Source organism: Poecilia mexicana, unplaced genomic scaffold (genome assembly GCF_051168715.1).
Source record: "Poecilia mexicana isolate PSO_F unplaced genomic scaffold, ASM5116871v1 scaffold_14, whole genome shotgun sequence".
Classification (NCBI taxonomy): Eukaryota; Metazoa; Chordata; class Actinopteri; order Cyprinodontiformes; family Poeciliidae; genus Poecilia; species Poecilia mexicana.
Window position 1 is genome coordinate 4,829,419 of NW_028263383.1, and position 17,570 is coordinate 4,846,988.

General features: G+C 40.1%; 2 protein-coding genes across 2 annotated transcripts; both read right to left on the bottom strand.

The window, feature by feature from the left end:
• Positions 1 to 360: 360 nt before the first annotated feature.
• Positions 361 to 3,853, bottom strand: LOC106921446 (immunoglobulin superfamily member 11). The gene is made up of 7 exons (XM_014993161.2): positions 3,659 to 3,853; positions 2,815 to 2,969; positions 2,304 to 2,370; positions 2,067 to 2,198; positions 1,417 to 1,572; positions 770 to 898; positions 361 to 689 (listed from the first exon to the last, which is right to left on the bottom strand). The coding sequence occupies exons 1-7, from the start codon at positions 3,720 to 3,722 to the stop codon at positions 472 to 474; spliced, it is 921 nt and encodes a 306-aa protein (XP_014848647.2). The 5' UTR covers positions 3,723 to 3,853; the 3' UTR covers positions 361 to 471.
• A 3,417-nt stretch (positions 3,854 to 7,270) lies between these two features.
• dlat (dihydrolipoamide S-acetyltransferase (E2 component of pyruvate dehydrogenase complex)) lies at positions 7,271 to 16,420 on the bottom strand. The gene is made up of 14 exons (XM_014993148.2): positions 16,011 to 16,420; positions 14,390 to 14,491; positions 14,167 to 14,291; positions 13,914 to 14,070; positions 12,920 to 13,046; positions 12,617 to 12,810; positions 11,676 to 11,805; positions 11,512 to 11,579; positions 10,363 to 10,479; positions 9,941 to 10,048; positions 9,718 to 9,836; positions 8,537 to 8,699; positions 8,314 to 8,450; positions 7,271 to 8,225 (listed from the first exon to the last, which is right to left on the bottom strand). The coding sequence occupies exons 1-14, from the start codon at positions 16,263 to 16,265 to the stop codon at positions 8,096 to 8,098; spliced, it is 1,932 nt and encodes a 643-aa protein (XP_014848634.2). The 5' UTR covers positions 16,266 to 16,420; the 3' UTR covers positions 7,271 to 8,095.
• Between the last annotated feature and the right edge of the window lie 1,150 nt (positions 16,421 to 17,570).

Here is a 17,570-nt window from a genome sequence, read left to right on the forward strand (position 1 = left end):
TTTCATTTAAACCATTTTTAGTGGCCTTTGTTGTATATTTAAATGCTGTATATGAAAAATATTAATAATTTAACAACCAGATAATGGGAGGGAAATAAAGACCAGATGATCCTGAAACTGAACATAAATTAAATGCCAATTTAAAAGAACTTTTGGTATATGTGGGAAGAAAAAACAAAAAATGTGTAGTTTATTTTGATAGTTGAAAAAAGGAAAAAACTTTTATTAAAAAATTCTTGAAAAGGAAAACCCTGAAGGAGAGATGCAGCTCAACATTTTTTAATTAGGTTTATATCTGGTTATAATCATTTAGCTTTGACGGCAAATGCGGAAAAAAAAACTCAAACTAAAAGAATAAACTATCAGAACTTGGATTTTTTTTTTTATTTCACAATATGTGGCAGTACAGCCGTGAGAAGAGCAGAAGCAAAGCTGAACAAGTCCTTCATTTCAATACCTGACGCTGAGACTTCAGACAAAGGAGCGCTTCATCAGGGACGGAGTGTAGCGGATCTCGTTGTAACACTCCTCTTCCTCTGCCTTCCTGTCCCTCCTCCTCCTCCTGCTCCTCCCATCCTGCCCCGTGCGATGCAGCCACAGGATGATGACCAGCAGAGCCAGCAGCACCAGAGCCATCACCAGCGTGAGCAGCACGCCTGGCAGGACGCCCGAGGGGCCGCCTGGAGCCGCTGCGGTGCACAAAACGGCTCCAATCAGAACGGCTCGAGCAGCAAACCAAAAGAGGCGCGGCGGCGCTGGTGACACAGACCTTCGCTGTTGTAAATGACCAAGTTGACGTAGCAGTTTTCTGTTCCCAGGACGTTAGTGGCCGAGCAGCGATACAAGCCGGACGTCTGAGACGACACGTTGGCGATCTGGACTGAGCCTGACAGCTCACCTGAGAGACGGAGAGAATTTTCAATAGGATTAAGATCAGGGCTTTGTAACTGATGGCCACTAAAACCACCAAGTTTGTTGACGAAAGCCCTTTGGTAACTGTGTTTGGACACCCATTTGTGTTCCATATCTTTTCATTCGATTCATTGGGCAATGATACTCTTACCAGATCTTCGAAAAATCTCTTGCTTTTTCTTTCATGGGGTTCATTTGCACATTTCACGATGAAATATGTTTATCTTGTATAACAGATAACTGTGGTCCACATTATTGGGAGGTGAAACTTTTCAATGATGTCACACAAAGAGGCAGAGTGTTTTAGATCTTCTCTCTATTTCACTGAAATGTTGTGAATTAATCAGATGCTCACATCATCATCTGAGTTTTAAAGGCGTGGCAATGTTGGTGTATGTCGCTTTTATAAATATAGCCCCTATTTAGTGGTTTCATCATGTTGTATCCAAGATTGGTTTTGTGTGGTGTAGATTTTTTTTTCTACCACAGGAGTGTGATACTGACCCTCCATGTTGACTGGGAGTGAAATTTCCTCGGGGTTCACTTTCTCCCAGCGGATTTCTGGGATGGGGACGCCCTCTTCCACGGAGCAGGACAGCCTCACGCTTCCGCCCACGTCGATCGCTCCGTCCCACTCGCACACAGGCAGTGAAGGTGGCTCTGCAAGCATCGTCCCACAGGGTTCAAAGTAACTATATTGGGTGATGCGTTCAAATTGCTCCATCAAGTCTGACGTCAAGAAATGCAAACATGAAGGTTTGGAAGTGGCATAGTTAAAAACTGAGCTAAAATCCAATTAAGAGGATTTATTTTAAGAAGATTTTTGTTGCATCTTTCACTAAAAAAAATAAACATAATAATAATTAGGTTTTGGGGGGCAGTTCTAATTTCACAGCTGCTTTGAAAGGCTTTTCCCCTTAATAAATGAAAGTCATTTAAAATTTGTATTTTGTGTTTAGTTAGATTACCTTCCTTTAATATTTAAATTACTTTGAAGTTCTGAACCCTTTAAATATGACCAAAAAGCACAAATCTGCACGAGAGCATACAAATTACAGTAAAGACAATAAATAAATAAATAAATAAATAAATAAATAAATAAATAAATAAATAAATTTTTATCAGATAAAACAGGCAACAGGTGAGCCACCTACCCAGCACGCTGAGCAGCAGCTCTCCCACGCCAGGGTCCGCCGTGTCTGGCGGGTTGTTGACCATGCAGCGGTAAATCCCTCCGTCCGAGACTCGTGTTTCGTTTAGCATAATGTCTGCACTGAATGGAAGACCTGCAGTTGGTTTACGTGAAAGAATAAAAATTAGCCGCTCTTTAGCATGTAGCTCGTAGCTAAAAAGCACAGAAGGCAGCGTGCAAAAGCTGGTTTCACATGTACCTGTAAAATCCACCCGGCCAATCAGGGAGGGGTTCTTAATCACCTGACCGTGGTCATACACGATCACCTGAAACGGGGGATTTCAGAAAAGCATCATCTTTATTGTAACTACAACTGACCTCGTTCCTCAGTGTTTCTTATACATTTCCTCTCAAAAGTACTCTGGGTTTTAGCAGAAACCCACAGCTCATTTAGCCATTTCTCATAAATCCAGCTTTTCTGAAAGAGTGAATTGAACTGAATATTGGTGACAGAGAGAATGAGTTGAAAGGTCGGACCAGAAAAGAAACATTCAGGACTATATGGCAGGGGAAAAAAACGTCACCACTGCATTGGTAAAGCAAGGTGGTGGCTGCATCATGCTATGGGGAAAATGGACTTTTACATAAAATCTCTTTAACATACCTTGAAGTTTGTGGTTGTAATGTGTCAAAATCTGACAGTATGCGAGGGATATGAGTGCTTTTGTCAGGCCGTGTGCGTTTTTATGTTACACAATGAAGATGCCGACCTGCACTGGGCTAACTGGGCTGGAGAACGGAGCCAGAGTCCAGATCACATTAAGTCTGGAGAAGTCAGAGGAGGTGAAGAAGGAGCAGGGCAGGAGGACGGAATCACCTCGAACCGCCTCCAGACTGGAATCCCTCATGGTTACCCTGAGAGCAGCTGGAACGGGACAAACCACACAAACTGAAAAAACGGCGACTTATTTCCACGTTTCCATCCTGCTTCAGTCTCATCAGTTTGCTTTGAACTTCTCCAGTTCTCCCGTTGAGACCAGTCGCCTCCCCCCCACACTTTTCACTTCATTACTGCGATAATGAACCTCCTCTGCCGTCCCCGGGCCTTTTGTGTGAGCGATACAGGGAGGGCGACTCGGTGTGCGTATCAGCTGTTAATTACACTTGACAGTTTTGATGGCGAGCCAAACTAATCACAGACAAAGTGGAACAACAGGCCGCTTCACTGTGAAAACAGAACGTCGATTCTCAGCATTGTTTTTGAAAAATAGATCACTGGGCTTTAAAAACGTCGCTCTAGAGAGAAGTCTCTGTAATAGAGATGGTGAACTATCATCTCACCATCTCTATTAAGGTTTTGAAACCTTATCAAAACAAGACGGATGTAAATGCAAAACATTCTGTGCAAATTGATTAATTTCTGCCCAGAAAAACGGATTAAATCAAGTTCTGACCATAACAAAATGATATTTTGGTATCCTATGTCATTAAAAAAAAAGAGGTAAAACTGACTAAAATATATATATATAAATAGCTACTGCAGCCTATCCGTCTACAGCCTTCAGAAGTAAAATTTCTTATATTTGTTTCAAAGCAACAAACAGGCTGACTCACCGTTCTGCAAAGCTGCAAAACACACAAACAAAGTCCAGAGAATCCACCGTACAGGAGAAGCCATGATGGTCAGGGAAGGCAGAAAGGCAGAGCTTTCTCACTGCCCACAAACTAGTGGCACAAATTAGGACCACAAATGAGCATGCATGATTAATCAGCTGAGCGACGCGACCGACCCCTCCTCCCTTTGTCCTCTCTCCTCTTCCCCTCTCTGACTGCAAATAAACCTGCAGTTGAGCTGTCAGGTGAACAACCAAGGAACTGTCACAATTAACAGCTTAAACCCCAACGAACCGCAGCGGCTCGTTTGAGAATTACCCCAGCAGGAATTCATTCAGCTGCTCCAGGTCGAGTGGTTTTGTAGAGCGACAGTGAGAACGTCTGCCACCGTCAGCGGCTCAGAAACAGGAGCAGCTCCAGAATGTTTTTTTACATATAAAGCGAACAAAATAAACAATAACGAGACAATTGATTTACATGCTGAGCCAAGCAAGGACTGCAAGATATGAACAACAAAAGAAGGCTTCTGCAGTTTTGCAAATGAATGCAATTGGATATTCTCAACAGATGCTTTAGAGATTAAAACTATTCAATTATCAGTTAAGCTCAATTGGTGGTTGGTAAAAGAAAATGATTTTACATAAAGAGCAAGTTCTTTATGTATCAAGGAAAAACTGGATGGGGAAAAAGACTGTTGTGGATTATAACAGACTATTAATATTGCTTTTTTTTTTACATATTTACAAAAAGTGCAGCACTCCAGTCCTTGGCAACCAAGGCTTCACCTTTGTTTCCTGGAGTCAAATTAATTGTGGGATGGAAAATTAATTAAGTCAGAGTTCAGTCAGTAATAAATAAAATCAGCATTTTGAAATCTGGATTTTTGTATTTTCTCAGATTATCTTTGACATTTAAATCTAGTGAATTTTAGTGAATTATCTGCAAGTTGTAAATTTAAAGTATTATTGCACAACGCTGTTTGAAGCAAGCAGATATTGGAAACTGAACATTTCCAAGAGTTCAAAATGTCAGTTTTTTGTAGCAAATTTTCAAAGTCAGAAATTTCCAAACATTTTCAAGAAGATTTCTGAGGTTAAATTTAAATGTTTTTGACAGAAATTGACTCTCTTTTATATATATGTGTATATATACTGTATATATATATATATATATATATATATATATATATATATATATATATATATATATATATATATATATATATATATATATATATATATATATATATATATAAAGGAGGCTTTCTATAAAAAAAGTAATTGGAATCTATTTTCATGTGAATCCTAAAACTTTGAGCGGAAATCTTATAAATATGTTGTCCATTTATGATGAACTGAATATTCTAGGAGTAAATAGAACATAGTTCTTTTCAAGTAATCTTAAGAATAAAGAGATTTTAAATAGTTATAGTGAGAATGTTAAAGACTAGGTTCAGCATCAGGTGGAACAAACATGATGAAAACAAATTGGACTTAAAAACTCCATAATCCACCTTATTACCTAAAACTAAGTGCTGTTAACTTTGAGGTTTTTAACTACAACATTCAGATTTTGTGGAGAAAAAAAAATACATATTTCTTCTCTGTGTTGAGAACCAAATTTAGATCTGGGAAAAAAATAAAAGTGTCTTTAGCTTTTCATTGTGCAGCAGTCGTGTATGGATTCAAGGCAGTGAAAGATCTGAGGCTGTCAGTGGCGTAAAGAAATATTCAAAGACAAGTTCCCGACACCGCCAGTGAGCCGTGCGATGATAAGGAGATCCTCGGGTTCTGACCTGTGGGCTAAACAAAACGCAGTCAGAGCCGATCCTTTTGATGGATTTACATAAAATCTGTTTGTGACTCACATAAGTTTCTCCGCCGCAAAGTTTCCCTGTGATCATCCAAAATGTTAAGCCCACAACAAAACGTCGCGAGTGAGCCTCACAGTGATGCCACGAGGGGGGAAGTTAAAGCCAGTCGGCGTGTCAGGATTAATAAGCCTCATACGGCAGCATTAATTAATTAATCAGCTTCACGCATGCAGGAATGCTGAGCATTAGCATGCGGCTACACCTGTTTGCGCTTTACTGGGAAGCGGAGGAAAGCCGAGCTCCGAATAGTCAGACTCCAGGAGGTACAGTAGAGCAACATGTGCCCTTTTCAGCTTTTCTGACTTGACCTTTGAGTTACGCTCTCGTCTCTGACAGCAGCTATTATATTTTCTCTCTCGGTTTGTTTGGACGTCTCTTCCGAGATCACTGTGTTGCCATGGTGATAAAAAGAAGGGGAGTTTGTTAGTCACTGCCTGGTTGTCTTCATGGCGTCTATGAAAGCAAAAAGATCGTCGTAGTTTGTCCTTAAGACATCTGTTTAGCTTTTTAACACTATTGTCTTGTGGTTAAAGTTGCCAACATTTAACAGCTATTACCTCAGCTGCCTGCACTTAAGTGACGTCCTCCCATTCTTAGTCCATTTAATGTGATGTGGGGGAATCTTTTACAGATACAACAGCTTTCTGGGAAGCCCTTCCATAAAACCAGTCCAGTTCTTCAAAGGCAATCTCTCAATATCTTTATCAACCCGGTTTGTGCATTCAGACACAGATATGTTAAAGCAAACAGGGTCATCCACAAAGTGTTTGCACGATGTCCAAAGTACCTTAAAGTAACACGAGTTTCTTTCACTGGAACTAAAGTTTGGAGGTCTGCAGCCATAAACTCTGTTATTGTTATAATACCAATAACAGCTGGCTGTGGGATATTTAGCAGGAAGGAAATCAAAGAGTCTGTGTTCAACGATTGGAGTGCATTTACTTCGTCACCTAATTGAGACAGCATCTGAAATGTCTTGTTGGCTGGACGTGGCAACAGTGAAATAAAAATGTGGAGATTTTTCAGCATTCAAAGTTTTACCAGCACGGTTAAAACGAGCAACCAGGGAGTACCAAGGCTCATCTCTACCATGAACTACTACTAAACTAGAACTAGAAGGTTAGATATTACTTCAGACATACGCACGTGAAGCTTTGTAGTAAATAACTGTTGTTTGGTAGCAGCTTTCCACACTGTTGGCACTCTCTTCACTCAGCTTCATGAGGCAGTCACCTGAAATGGGTTTTAAGTACCAACTGTGCCTTTAAGTGGTGTTTCTTTATATGTTGCCTACGGTGACTTTAGAAAGGGGAGGCACACAAGCACCAGATAGAAAAAGATAAAATGAAATGGTCTTCTATAACTTAAGTTTCTTTTTTCTCTGGTAGTAAGAAGTTGGCACCCTACTTACCCACATCCACACCATGCAACACTAATACAGAAAGCAGCACACACTAAGTATTGAATGCAAAAGTATATATATATATATATATATATATATATATATATTATTTTTTTTTTTTTTTTTTTTTCTGAGACTGTATTTTGTTTGCCATGATCTACAGCCTATAATTATAGGTCATAATCTATGATTGTCAAAATTAAAACTGAACAATTGTTAAAATTGTATGACTTTGTCTTGAAATAAATTAACTTTTCAATAACCCTTTAAATCAACCTGTAACCGGACACATGAAATGACGACTTCATCGTTGTGAGCCAAATCAAGAGTCTGTGCAGAAGGTTGTAATCTCCCAATTTATTCCTTTCCTGTTATGAATAACACCCAGCACCGGGTTTGTGCGTTTTAGCCGCAAGATCAACAAGATGTTTGACACTAGAAAACAAAACGGGTAGAAGAGAAATGGGTGAAACCGTTCCGTGTCTCTAATCCCTCAGAGCTAGATGAGCTTGTCATTTCTACGGTGACGTCTTTAAGGAGCTTGGTTACTTCAACCAAACAGTTCAACACCATATACATAAATATACAACACTGTGTGTTTCCACAGTGATTATCATTATACACACCGTAGTTTTAACCCACAGAAAACGCATAAAGTATTTCAACTGTATGTGTATGGCCACTGAATGAAGATGTGTCTGTGTAAATTTGGACCGTTTCTATGTCAATTTCATTTTATATTTATATTCATTTTATATTTTATCATGTGACATACAACAGGTTGCAGAAATACACACACCCACTGGTTTTAGGGTTAATATGCTAAGAGGATGGACATGTAACACTTGCATTTGTAAAATATTATTTGTATTTTAGCGACATAAAGTCTCTTTTCCAGGATTCCAAAAGCCTAATTCCGGTCTCTCATAGGATGGGGCCAAAATAAATAAAAATAGTGAAAGAGAGTGACAGGAAGGAAAGCTAGGAGAGACAGTGAGACGGACAGACAGGAAATCGGAGTGAGTTCTGCCTCTTCCCCCGTCAGGCTAAGTGGGAGTGACCTTATGGCAGGCCAGTCAATCACACGAGGCTCCGGGCCAATCAGATCTCCTCGGTGTGAGCTCTGCGCCCACTGCTGCCGCTCAGTGGCGGTTCAGTCTGATCACAACAGCATGGTGACCGGTTTCTCCAGGAGCTTCCTGAACTCTGCTAGCCACTGCGCTCCGACCGCTCCGTCCACCACCCGGTGGTCGCAGCTCAGTGTTACCGACATCACGCTGGATACATCGAACCTGCGAAGCCGCCAGGGTGCCTGGGGTTAGCTTGGCATTATAAGCATTTTGTTCGTTTTATCAAAACAGCTGTTGCCATGACACCCACCCCTTCTCGTTGTCAGCGGGCATCAGACGTTTCTCGGAGCCTCCCACAGCGAGGATGCAGGCCTGAGGCGGGTTGATGATCGCCGAGAAGTTCTTGACACCGAACATCCCCAAGTTGGAGATTGTGAATGTTCCTCCCTGAAAGACGGAACATTAATAAATGTTAGTCAATGAATGAATGGATATGATTACATCATGAGATTCCAGCTGATACGGCGATGCACCTGGAACTCGTGAGGCTGCAGTTTGCCCTCCCTGGCTTTGGCTGCGAGAGCCGCCACATCTGAGCTGATGGCGGTGAGGCCTTTGATGTGGGCGTTGAAAACGATGGGCGTGATGAGACCGCTGGCTGTGCTCACCGCCACACTCACATCCACCACGTGATTCCTGGAGAAAAGCAGTCAATAGTGATGTAATCGATGTGTTTCTGAGCCAGAAAAGCGTCAGAGTGCCCTCTGCTGGCTCAAATGTGAAGCTGCAAGTTCTAACTTGCTGATAGATTTATTAAGATTGAGGAGTTTGGTGGATAAAACATTTATTTGGAAATGCATGCAAAGTTACTAAGGGATTTGTTATATGCATGTTAAAACACATTAGTTTTGTGCTCCACCCTTAAAAATTTTCTCTTAAAAATAATCACAGAAATTCATGAATGTTCTTTTCCAAATGTCGTCATAATCGTTCATGAATTTCCTTTATTTAAATGCCCATCCAATTTAAACATAGTAGAAAATGTTGAATGTGGAAATGTTGGCAGACTTTTGAAAATCTCAAGAGGGAATGATCGATTCTGCATTCTCTTGAAATTATTTCAGCAACGTTAGCTGTGCTAATCTCTAGCATGAGAGGTTTATGAATGTTTAAAATCTTCAACTTTTAGCGTAGGGACAGAAAAATCCTATTCAACTATAAATAATTAAATTCTTACAACAGGACAGAAAGAAAAACAAAATTGTAAATGCTTTTCTTTAAAGTTTTTATATTACGGGTCTCAGAAAAATCTAAATAATTCAAAAGTGGTACTTAATGAAAAGAATAAGAGACAATTCAATTGTCAGAAATATACTTAACTTTAAAGTGTCACTTTTCTATTGACAAACTGTAGACAACAGTTCTATTTTAGAGTTAATGTCCTTAATGGAAATAAGAACCTTTGACTCAGTCATGCAGTTATTTTGCAAATATATTCAGCAATATTTTTTTACAACTTCTGTCTTTCTGGTAATTTTGCAGTGTAGTTGTTTCTGCTCTTGGGGGGGTGACAGACGGTTTGCTTTGTTGCGTCACTATTTAGTAATTTAGCTGACTAAAACAACAGAAGGCTAAAATGGGAATTCAATTCAATTACATTTAAGTAATGACAATGACAACCACTAAAGGAAAATGAACTCTTGTTTGTACTTACTGCCGTATGACTGTGTCCATCCAGGAGGAGTTGCACTCAGGAACCTTGAGGCAGGCCAGAGCGCTGGCTTTGATGATAAAATCATTCACACTGAGCTTGATATTCTGGGCTTTCACTTCCTGCAGAGCGGGGACAGCATGTTCACTTGCTCATTTCAACAGTAATTTAATGTGTTGCATAAAAAAAAAGGCACCTCGCATGTCTGCTTAGAAGCTGCACTAACCTCATTGAGTTCTTTTCGAAGTTCAAGCACTTGGTCCATGTTGACATCTACAGAGAGATAATAGTGGGGGATGGTTTGCTTGGACTGCATCAGTCTCTGAGCGATGACCTGGAGGACAGACAGATAGACGCACTTCAGCTTTGATCCATAATTCATCACAGAGAGACGGAAGAGGTGTGCATATCCAGTCTGGGCTGATAAATGGAGTTGCCCGTCTGTAAGGTGAAATGTGGAAGCACAGGTCACAGATAGCAGAATATCGCTGTGAAACCTCCTCAGGGTGTTTACTTCAAAGCTCTGAACGCAGCCGGTGGAGAAGGAGGCCGTCCTAAAGCCCGACTGCCGGCAGAGCGGAAAGTCATCGCGGAAGGAGCAGAAGTCGGGCGTTGGCTCTAATTTGTGCGATTTGTGTTGGCTCTCACCTTGCGGATGTTGCTGATGGGGATGTCTGTGAAGGTGCCAGCTGGAGCAGCTGGAGCTGCGGCGGTGGCTGCAGGAGTGGCTCTGGCAGCGGCAGGACTGGGAGCAGCAGCTGCAGACTGCCAGAGGACAGGATTTAATCAGCAGAAAAACATTAAGGCACAAACAGTTTAATTGCTTAAAAAAAAAAAAAGAAAAGCAGGTTAGATACCAAAACAACTTGACTGAAAAACTGAAAGACCAAAGCAAAATTGGACGATGACTGAAATCAGATTTTCATTTTGACCACCCCTGACTGGTTGGTGTGAAACTTTAAAATTCAATCTTTCTTTCCATCACTGAATGCTTTACTGCACAACCAGGAGGGTAAAACAGACAGAGGGAGCAGAAAAGGTGTAAAAACTGTATTTTCAGTAACATGTTTGGAGTCAGTAGAGGCTGTGGGAGAGAGCGAAACGTGACGCTTAAGGCATGCCTGAACAAATTACAGTAAACGGAATTCGATTCCAATTTTTGAGGCCATGATTCAACTCAAAATTTATTTGGTGAAAACCTAAATGAGTCCAAATGTTTTTCTGTCAATTTTGTAGCTTCCTCTTTGTTGTGGTGCTTTCCTCGCACGCCTACGTTCCAGTGACTTTGGGACATTTTATTTGGATTAGGAATCGAAGTAAACTGAGAGTCACAGTTCTTATGTTCTTCCAGCGCCTTTAGATTTAAAAACGCTAGTAATTTCAGGACTTCGGTGTCACCCCAGAGCAGCAGCTTACAGATCCCTGCTTGATTTTTATTAATTGATTTTTTATTTATTCAGTTAGTCATCAATAATTTGGGGATATACAGACTGCTGTTTTATCAAAGCCAGCTACAATTAATGCTAATTTCAGTTGCTAAAGTTTGTTTGAAATCTAAGCACCAATACTACTTTGTCTTTCTCTGCAAATAATAATCAACCTTGTTCCATTCCTACTGCTCTATGATGTCATCTCGACTCCTTATGAATTAATCACTGGCCATGTTTTTTCATATAGTACTCATATATTATAGATATTTAAAAAAAAAAACTGGAATCAACTACACTCGTCAAATGAAAGCTTTGCAAAAGGCAGAGAAAAAAATTCTTTAAACAAACAAAGCAGGGCTTCACTCACAGGAGCAACCTTTGGTGGAACAAAGCTTTCAATATCTTTCCTGGTAATGCGTCCATCAGGACCAGATCCTGAATGAAAACAAAATGAAAGTACCATGATTACATTGTTCTTTGTAAAAATATCAAAGCTGCCCACCGTTAGCTCGGTTAGCCTCGGTTACCTACCGCTGACCTGTGCCAGGTCAATTCCCTTCTCAGCAGCAAGCTTCTTGGCCAGTGGACTGGCAAACACTCGGCCTTTCCTTGGTGTTGCTGAGGCGGCGGCAGCTGCTGGAGCAGCACTGGGAACTGGAGCCTGCAACAAACATCCAGAAACAAAACCTGATATCAGCCAGTTTCTGCAGCAATCTGGATAAAACCTCTCATGATGCAGTATTTAAAAAAAACAAAAAACTTTTGTGAATAAAAGTAAGAAATCCCAACCCGAAACAGAGTACATGATCACATGAAAATATCTACACTAAAAATATCTCTGAGAAAGAGGGGCAATAAATGCTTTGAAGGAAAATGCAGAAGTGGACTAAAGTAAACAAACTGAAAATAATGAAATAAAAAGAGTAAATATAAGTCAGCATCCTCACTTTATTAACGCTTACCAATCTACTTTCAATTACACATCGGCTCAACTTGACCAAAACACTTTGCATCACAGAGAAACCTGGGTTTGTTTAATGCATTAATCAGAAAGGTGGGTGATGTAGTAAAATACCACAATAAAAACAAAACTCTGATTTCAAGTGCACTCTGTCTCATACTGGTTGGCCAAATAAGAAACCTGATTTCTGTTATAAGGTAAACAACAACATCATAATGAAGGTAGAGTTTGTTGTTAAATATTCTACCTATTTAACAACTGATGGGGCTCCACAGAGCAAACAGCAGCTATGGACAGATTCCAGTTTTGATAGGACCTGTTGATTATTTGACTCAAAGCAGATTCTCTTGTGTTTCCAGGTAATCATAACTCAGAATGTTATTCTCCTGCTTAATTAACTTAATGCTTTGCTCTCACATCACCAACCCCTAATTAACCTATATAACTGAAATCTGTCGATTTTTATCCACGTGTAAACACAGCTTGAGAAGAAACTTTATGAATGTCCCACCGTTACAGGAGTGGGAGCGGGAGCAGGAGGTGGCATGGACACGTCTCCCACCCCGGTCTCTACGTAATCCTTGAAGGCACCGATGTCACTTTCTTTCTCTACGATGATGCAGAGCGGCGCTCCCAAAGGAACATCCCGAGTTCCCTCTGATATCAGGATTTTAGCCAGATATCCCTCCTCCTGCACCTCGAAGCCTGCACAGAAACAGGAGATGTTAATTTTCATGCAATTTAAAAAAAAACAAAAAACATCTGGAAGATGTTTTTTTTTTTTTCTTTTGATTCCAACTCCATTTGGACCTACCAATAGTTGCCTTGTCAGTTTCGATCTCGGCCAGTAAATCTCCTTCGCTCAACTTTTCTCCAACTTTCTTCTCCCAGCGCTGCACTGTTCCCATCGTCATGGTGGGAGAGAGTGCAGGAAGTGCAATCTGTAGTACACAACAGCCAAAGGCTTAGAGAGTACAAATTCACAGCCTTGCAATCGGTCAGAAAAAAAACTTCCTATCCCTTCAGTAGTCACATTTTGCCACATAACAACCACAAACTTCAATGTATTTGATTTGTTACACGAACACCAAACAGTGAAAGTATAAAGTTGAAAGAAAGCAATACACGATTTTATTTTTCTTTTTCCATACATAAATATCTGAGCTGTATTTGTTTTCAGCAGCAGTTTTCATTGTATTCAGCGACATCCAACTTCGAATTAATTCTGGAAAAAAAAAAAGAAAGAGAGAGAGAAGCATCCCAAAAGCTTGTCAAACTGTAAAGCTTATTTTTTATGGCTTCTTGCCACTCTTCCATAAAAGCCAGAGTTATGGAGTGCATCAATAAAAACTCACACACTTAGTTTGAGACGCCCTCCCACCTAAGCTGGGCATTCCTGAGGCTCCTCCAGAGTTTTCATGGGGCTCTCGGCTGCTTCTCGTTTTAAGTTGCAGTTTTTTCCCCATTTACAGATAATAGGTTGTGACACATTGGAAACTTGGGATGTTTTAAAACCGAAAAATGTTTAAGACTTCAACAACTTTCTTCTTGTCCTGTCTACTGTGCTCATATGTCTGTATTTATCTGTGTCCGAAGGCAACAGGACAATAAAAAATAAAGACATTGCAATGCTACAAATAGCTCAAGGAGTATGAATACTTTTTCACTGAAGCGTGAGTCACATACAGAGAATCCACCCTTATAACTCGTCAGCTGGCACAAGCTGTGACTGTAAACAGAAGTTTCACGTCACTTTCACCCTCTTATTAGTGCACACCTGATGCTATTTGATGTTAGACTACCCTTACCTTCATGTGTGGGGGGTAAGAGCTGCCTGGTGCTGCAGGAGGAGGAGCCGTGGCAGGTGAAGGAGGAGGAGGAGCAGAAGCTGCAGATGAAGGAGCAGCACCAGCAGATTTGACAGACTCCAACGTTACGTCCTTAAATGCTGGGATAAGCTCTGGGCTGGAGGAGAACATTTGCACATTTAGATCCTCCTTTGGTCATTTTCGGAACGAGTAGAAAGTTTGCCATGAATCGATATAAATACAGAGCACTGACTTGTCAACTGTGATGCAGATTACTGATCCAACATTGACGTCTCTGGTGCCTTCAGGGACCAGGATCTTTGCTAGGTAGCATTCCTCCAGCATCTCAAAGCCTACGGTGGCTTTATCTGTCTCTACCTGCAAAGGTGGTTAAATAAAAAGTGAAGTACGTAGTATACTTTTGGATTGTACTGGAATATTTTTTTTTACATTTATACAATAAGACAGCAGCTAACCTCAGCTATAAGGTCCCCCTCACTGATTTTATCTCCTTCCTTCTTCTCCCAGCGAGCGATTGTTCCCGTCTGCATGGTGGGTGAGAGAGCAGGAAGCTCCACCTGATTAACAACAAGAAAGAACAGGGAAGTCATCTAAAAGAATACACATCCAAAAAAAAAAATCACGTTATAGTAATCTTATCAAAAAGGATTTGTAAATAGTGTCAGCTGTTGTGAGCAAAGTTGCAGCGTCGTCATCGCCTCATTTGACTGTTCAATAAAATGGCCCACAAGTCCGATTTCATCACATCTGCAGACTTTACGGTGGCAAAGCGGGTCAAGTGACATCTGATAGCAGAGATAAGAAAGAGCTGCCAGCTGTGAAGCCGACAGGATAGAGGGGGAGGTTTCCCAAAATAAACCTACATTACACTAAAGAGAGGAAATAAATGATTTATCCAATAGAAAATATGAATGGTGAAAAGCAGAATAGGAAGACTTGAAAATGTCTGGAATATTAAAATATATTTGTAAAATATTAATTTTAAAAAAAGGACTGATATTGACTGCTCTTTCACATTAAATATTTTGAAAATAAAATGTTTGTTTTAAACATTTATTTTTTCTAAATCAAGACTTTATTCTAAGTCAGTATGGATTCACCAAACTACTGATGCTTAAATAACATTTTCTGAAAAGGTATTAAATCAAATCCTTGCTAATTAATCTGAATTCTTTCTGAACAGCAGATTAAAAAAAAAAACTGATTCTTCATGCAGTGCATTTCGATAAAAAAAAAAGTTGGTTACTTTTGACATCAAATGACACTGAATAGTGGAATAAAAACATCAGAAACTCACAGAATAATGTGAATGTTTCCATACATAAAATGTTTATAAAAATATTTGTTACAAAAACCTGTAAGAGATTACAAAAGCCTAAAGGTTCAAACTCCAGAAGGACAGCAATGTGAAACAGTTTCAAACCTACATGGTTGAAATCAAAGCAAATTATAATTATTTTTTTTTTTTTTGGAATGGCCCAATCAAAGGAAATGGATGAGGACATACTATGCTTAACAGAAAATCAATCCAGCTCATCATTCTGAAATTGAACACACCATCCCCATAATGAAAGATGGTGGTAGCAGCCTCATGCTGTGGGGATGTTTTATTTTTGTTTTCCAGTAGGGATGCTGGTCACTTTACAAGAACATGCCAGCTCTGCAGTAAATCCACGTCACAGCTTGTACATTATTTATAACCAAAATTGAAATCTGTGTATCATTTTTCTTCTTCACTATTATATGAATTTGTTTTGATCCGTCATAAAAACATTGATGTTATGTGATGTTAATAAAAAAATTAACATGGGGTTTGAATATTTTGGCAAGGCGCTGTACGTCCCCACTGTTAAGGTCAGAGTTTATCGTTTTAACAAACACAACGTATTACAAAGTTTAAAATTTTGTACCGACATAATCCTGTGTCAACTTGATAGTTTTAAATCCAGTTATTACAAAGAAACGCCGCGTCACGACTCTTACAGGTGTGACAGCTGCCTGGTGTAGCTGACCGCTCTCGGCTGCTAGCTGCTACCGTGAGCCTCGGTGCTATAGCAACCGGTCAGGTAACCTTACCTTCTGGTGAGGAGGGAGACTGTAGAAGCGGCTGCTCTGAAAGCCACCAGCCAGCTGAGGACACCGCAGGAGAGTCGTTCTGTGACCGAGACTCGAACCTAGGGAAACGACTCGGGAGCTCGCTCCGCAGTGAAGCCGCCTCAGACAGCCGGTGACGGGCACAGACCGAGAGCCGAGTGTGGAAGGCCCCGCCGGGAGGGCACGGGGACAGGAGAGCCCGGCGGACGGCCTGAGCCGCAGAATTAAACGAATCATTTCGCAGCGCTTGAAATTCTACACGGGGTTGTTAAATAATGTATTTGCCTCACATCGGCACCAGAAACTAGCTGGCACTGAGTTAGTCTGTGCCCGGACTCCTTCCTCCTCACTTTCTAATGACCTCCTCCAGTCCAAAACACAAAGCTTTACGGCTCAGGTTGACTGGAGTTTGCGACAACGTCTTTAGAGGAGGTGTCGTAAATGTTGGCCACCAAAGTTTAGTCTTGGAATAATCTCCAAAGCTTGAAATGAAGCTAGAATTCAAAACGCAGTAAATGAAAAAATAATATTTACAACACGCTTTGGTATGCGCTATAAACTATTGAAAAGCTGTAAAGTTAGTTTACTGCAATACCACGAGGAGGCACATGGTGGCAGTAAAAATGGCATACCCATAGAACAAAACAGCACAACCTAAAAATGTTTTCTGCTTAATTATTCACTACTTTGTGATGTTCCGTCACATAAAATCCCAATAAAATACATTAAAGGTTGTTGTAACGTAAAATAAATTAAAATGGCACTACATGGAGGAATTCATCTGATGTATTTTCTCTGATCAATTTTAGTTGCTCAACTTTAGTTTACTCTGTCCTACACATGGACTGACTGAAGCATAATGCAAATAGGACATCATATGGCTTTTTTTCTTTTCTCTCTTCCAGAACTACAATGTTTATGAATTGTTTTCTCTTTTGGCAGATTCTTCCAGCTTATCTGTGGCTCTCTACAGCTTCTATGAGTTACTGTGAGCTTCTTGCCTTTTCTCTATTTAATGCTTCATTTGTCTGGCCTATAAGTTTAGGTGGACGGCCATCTTTCAGTATGTCTGCAGCGGCCCCGTATTGTGCCTAGGGTGATGTTCAAAGCTTTAAGTACTTGCACTAGATTAGGGGTATCAGCATTAAAGGCTAAACAGACTATGCTCAATATTTTAATTTCTTTTTAAATTTGAAAACTATATACAACTTTTACAGTTATGAACCATTTTGTGTTGGCAAACAATATTACCAAAATACCAAAAAACTGTGTGGTTCTAACATGACAAAAATAAAAAGATTCCAGTTATTGGGGTGTCAAGGCACCACTTCATTCACACAGATGAACAAGTGTAAAAGTAGTTCAAACATAACAGTATAAAACATTAAATTAAATATTTCTAGCCTATTTATACTGTAGCTGTATTTGAAGAACAACTCTGTGTAATCATAAATTGGGAAACAATAAGTTGCCAAAAATCTCTTATTAGAGCATTTCTTAAGTGCAAGTAAGCATACAACACAACACAGCTATTGGTAAAAA

Coding starts and splice junctions, on each gene's coding strand:
- dlat (XM_014993148.2), bottom strand. CDS start 16,265: ATGATTCGTTTAATTCTGCGGCTCAGGCCGTCCGCCGGGCTCTCCTGT. Junction 10,480..11,511: donor TTCCACCAAAGGTTGCTCCT/GTGAGTGAAGCC, acceptor GTCCTCTGGCAG/TCTGCAGCTGCTGCTCCCAG. Junction 8,700..9,717: donor ATGGACACAGTCATACGGCA/GTAAGTACAAAC, acceptor GCTTTTCTCCAG/GAATCACGTGGTGGATGTGA.
- LOC106921446 (XM_014993161.2), bottom strand. CDS start 3,722: ATGGCTTCTCCTGTACGGTGGATTCTCTGGACTTTGTTTGTGTGTTTT. Junction 2,371..2,814: donor GCCCAGTTAGCCCAGTGCAG/GTCGGCATCTTC, acceptor CCCCCGTTTCAG/GTGATCGTGTATGACCACGG. Junction 2,199..2,303: donor TGGCCGGGTGGATTTTACAG/GTACATGTGAAA, acceptor AACCAACTGCAG/GTCTTCCATTCAGTGCAGAC.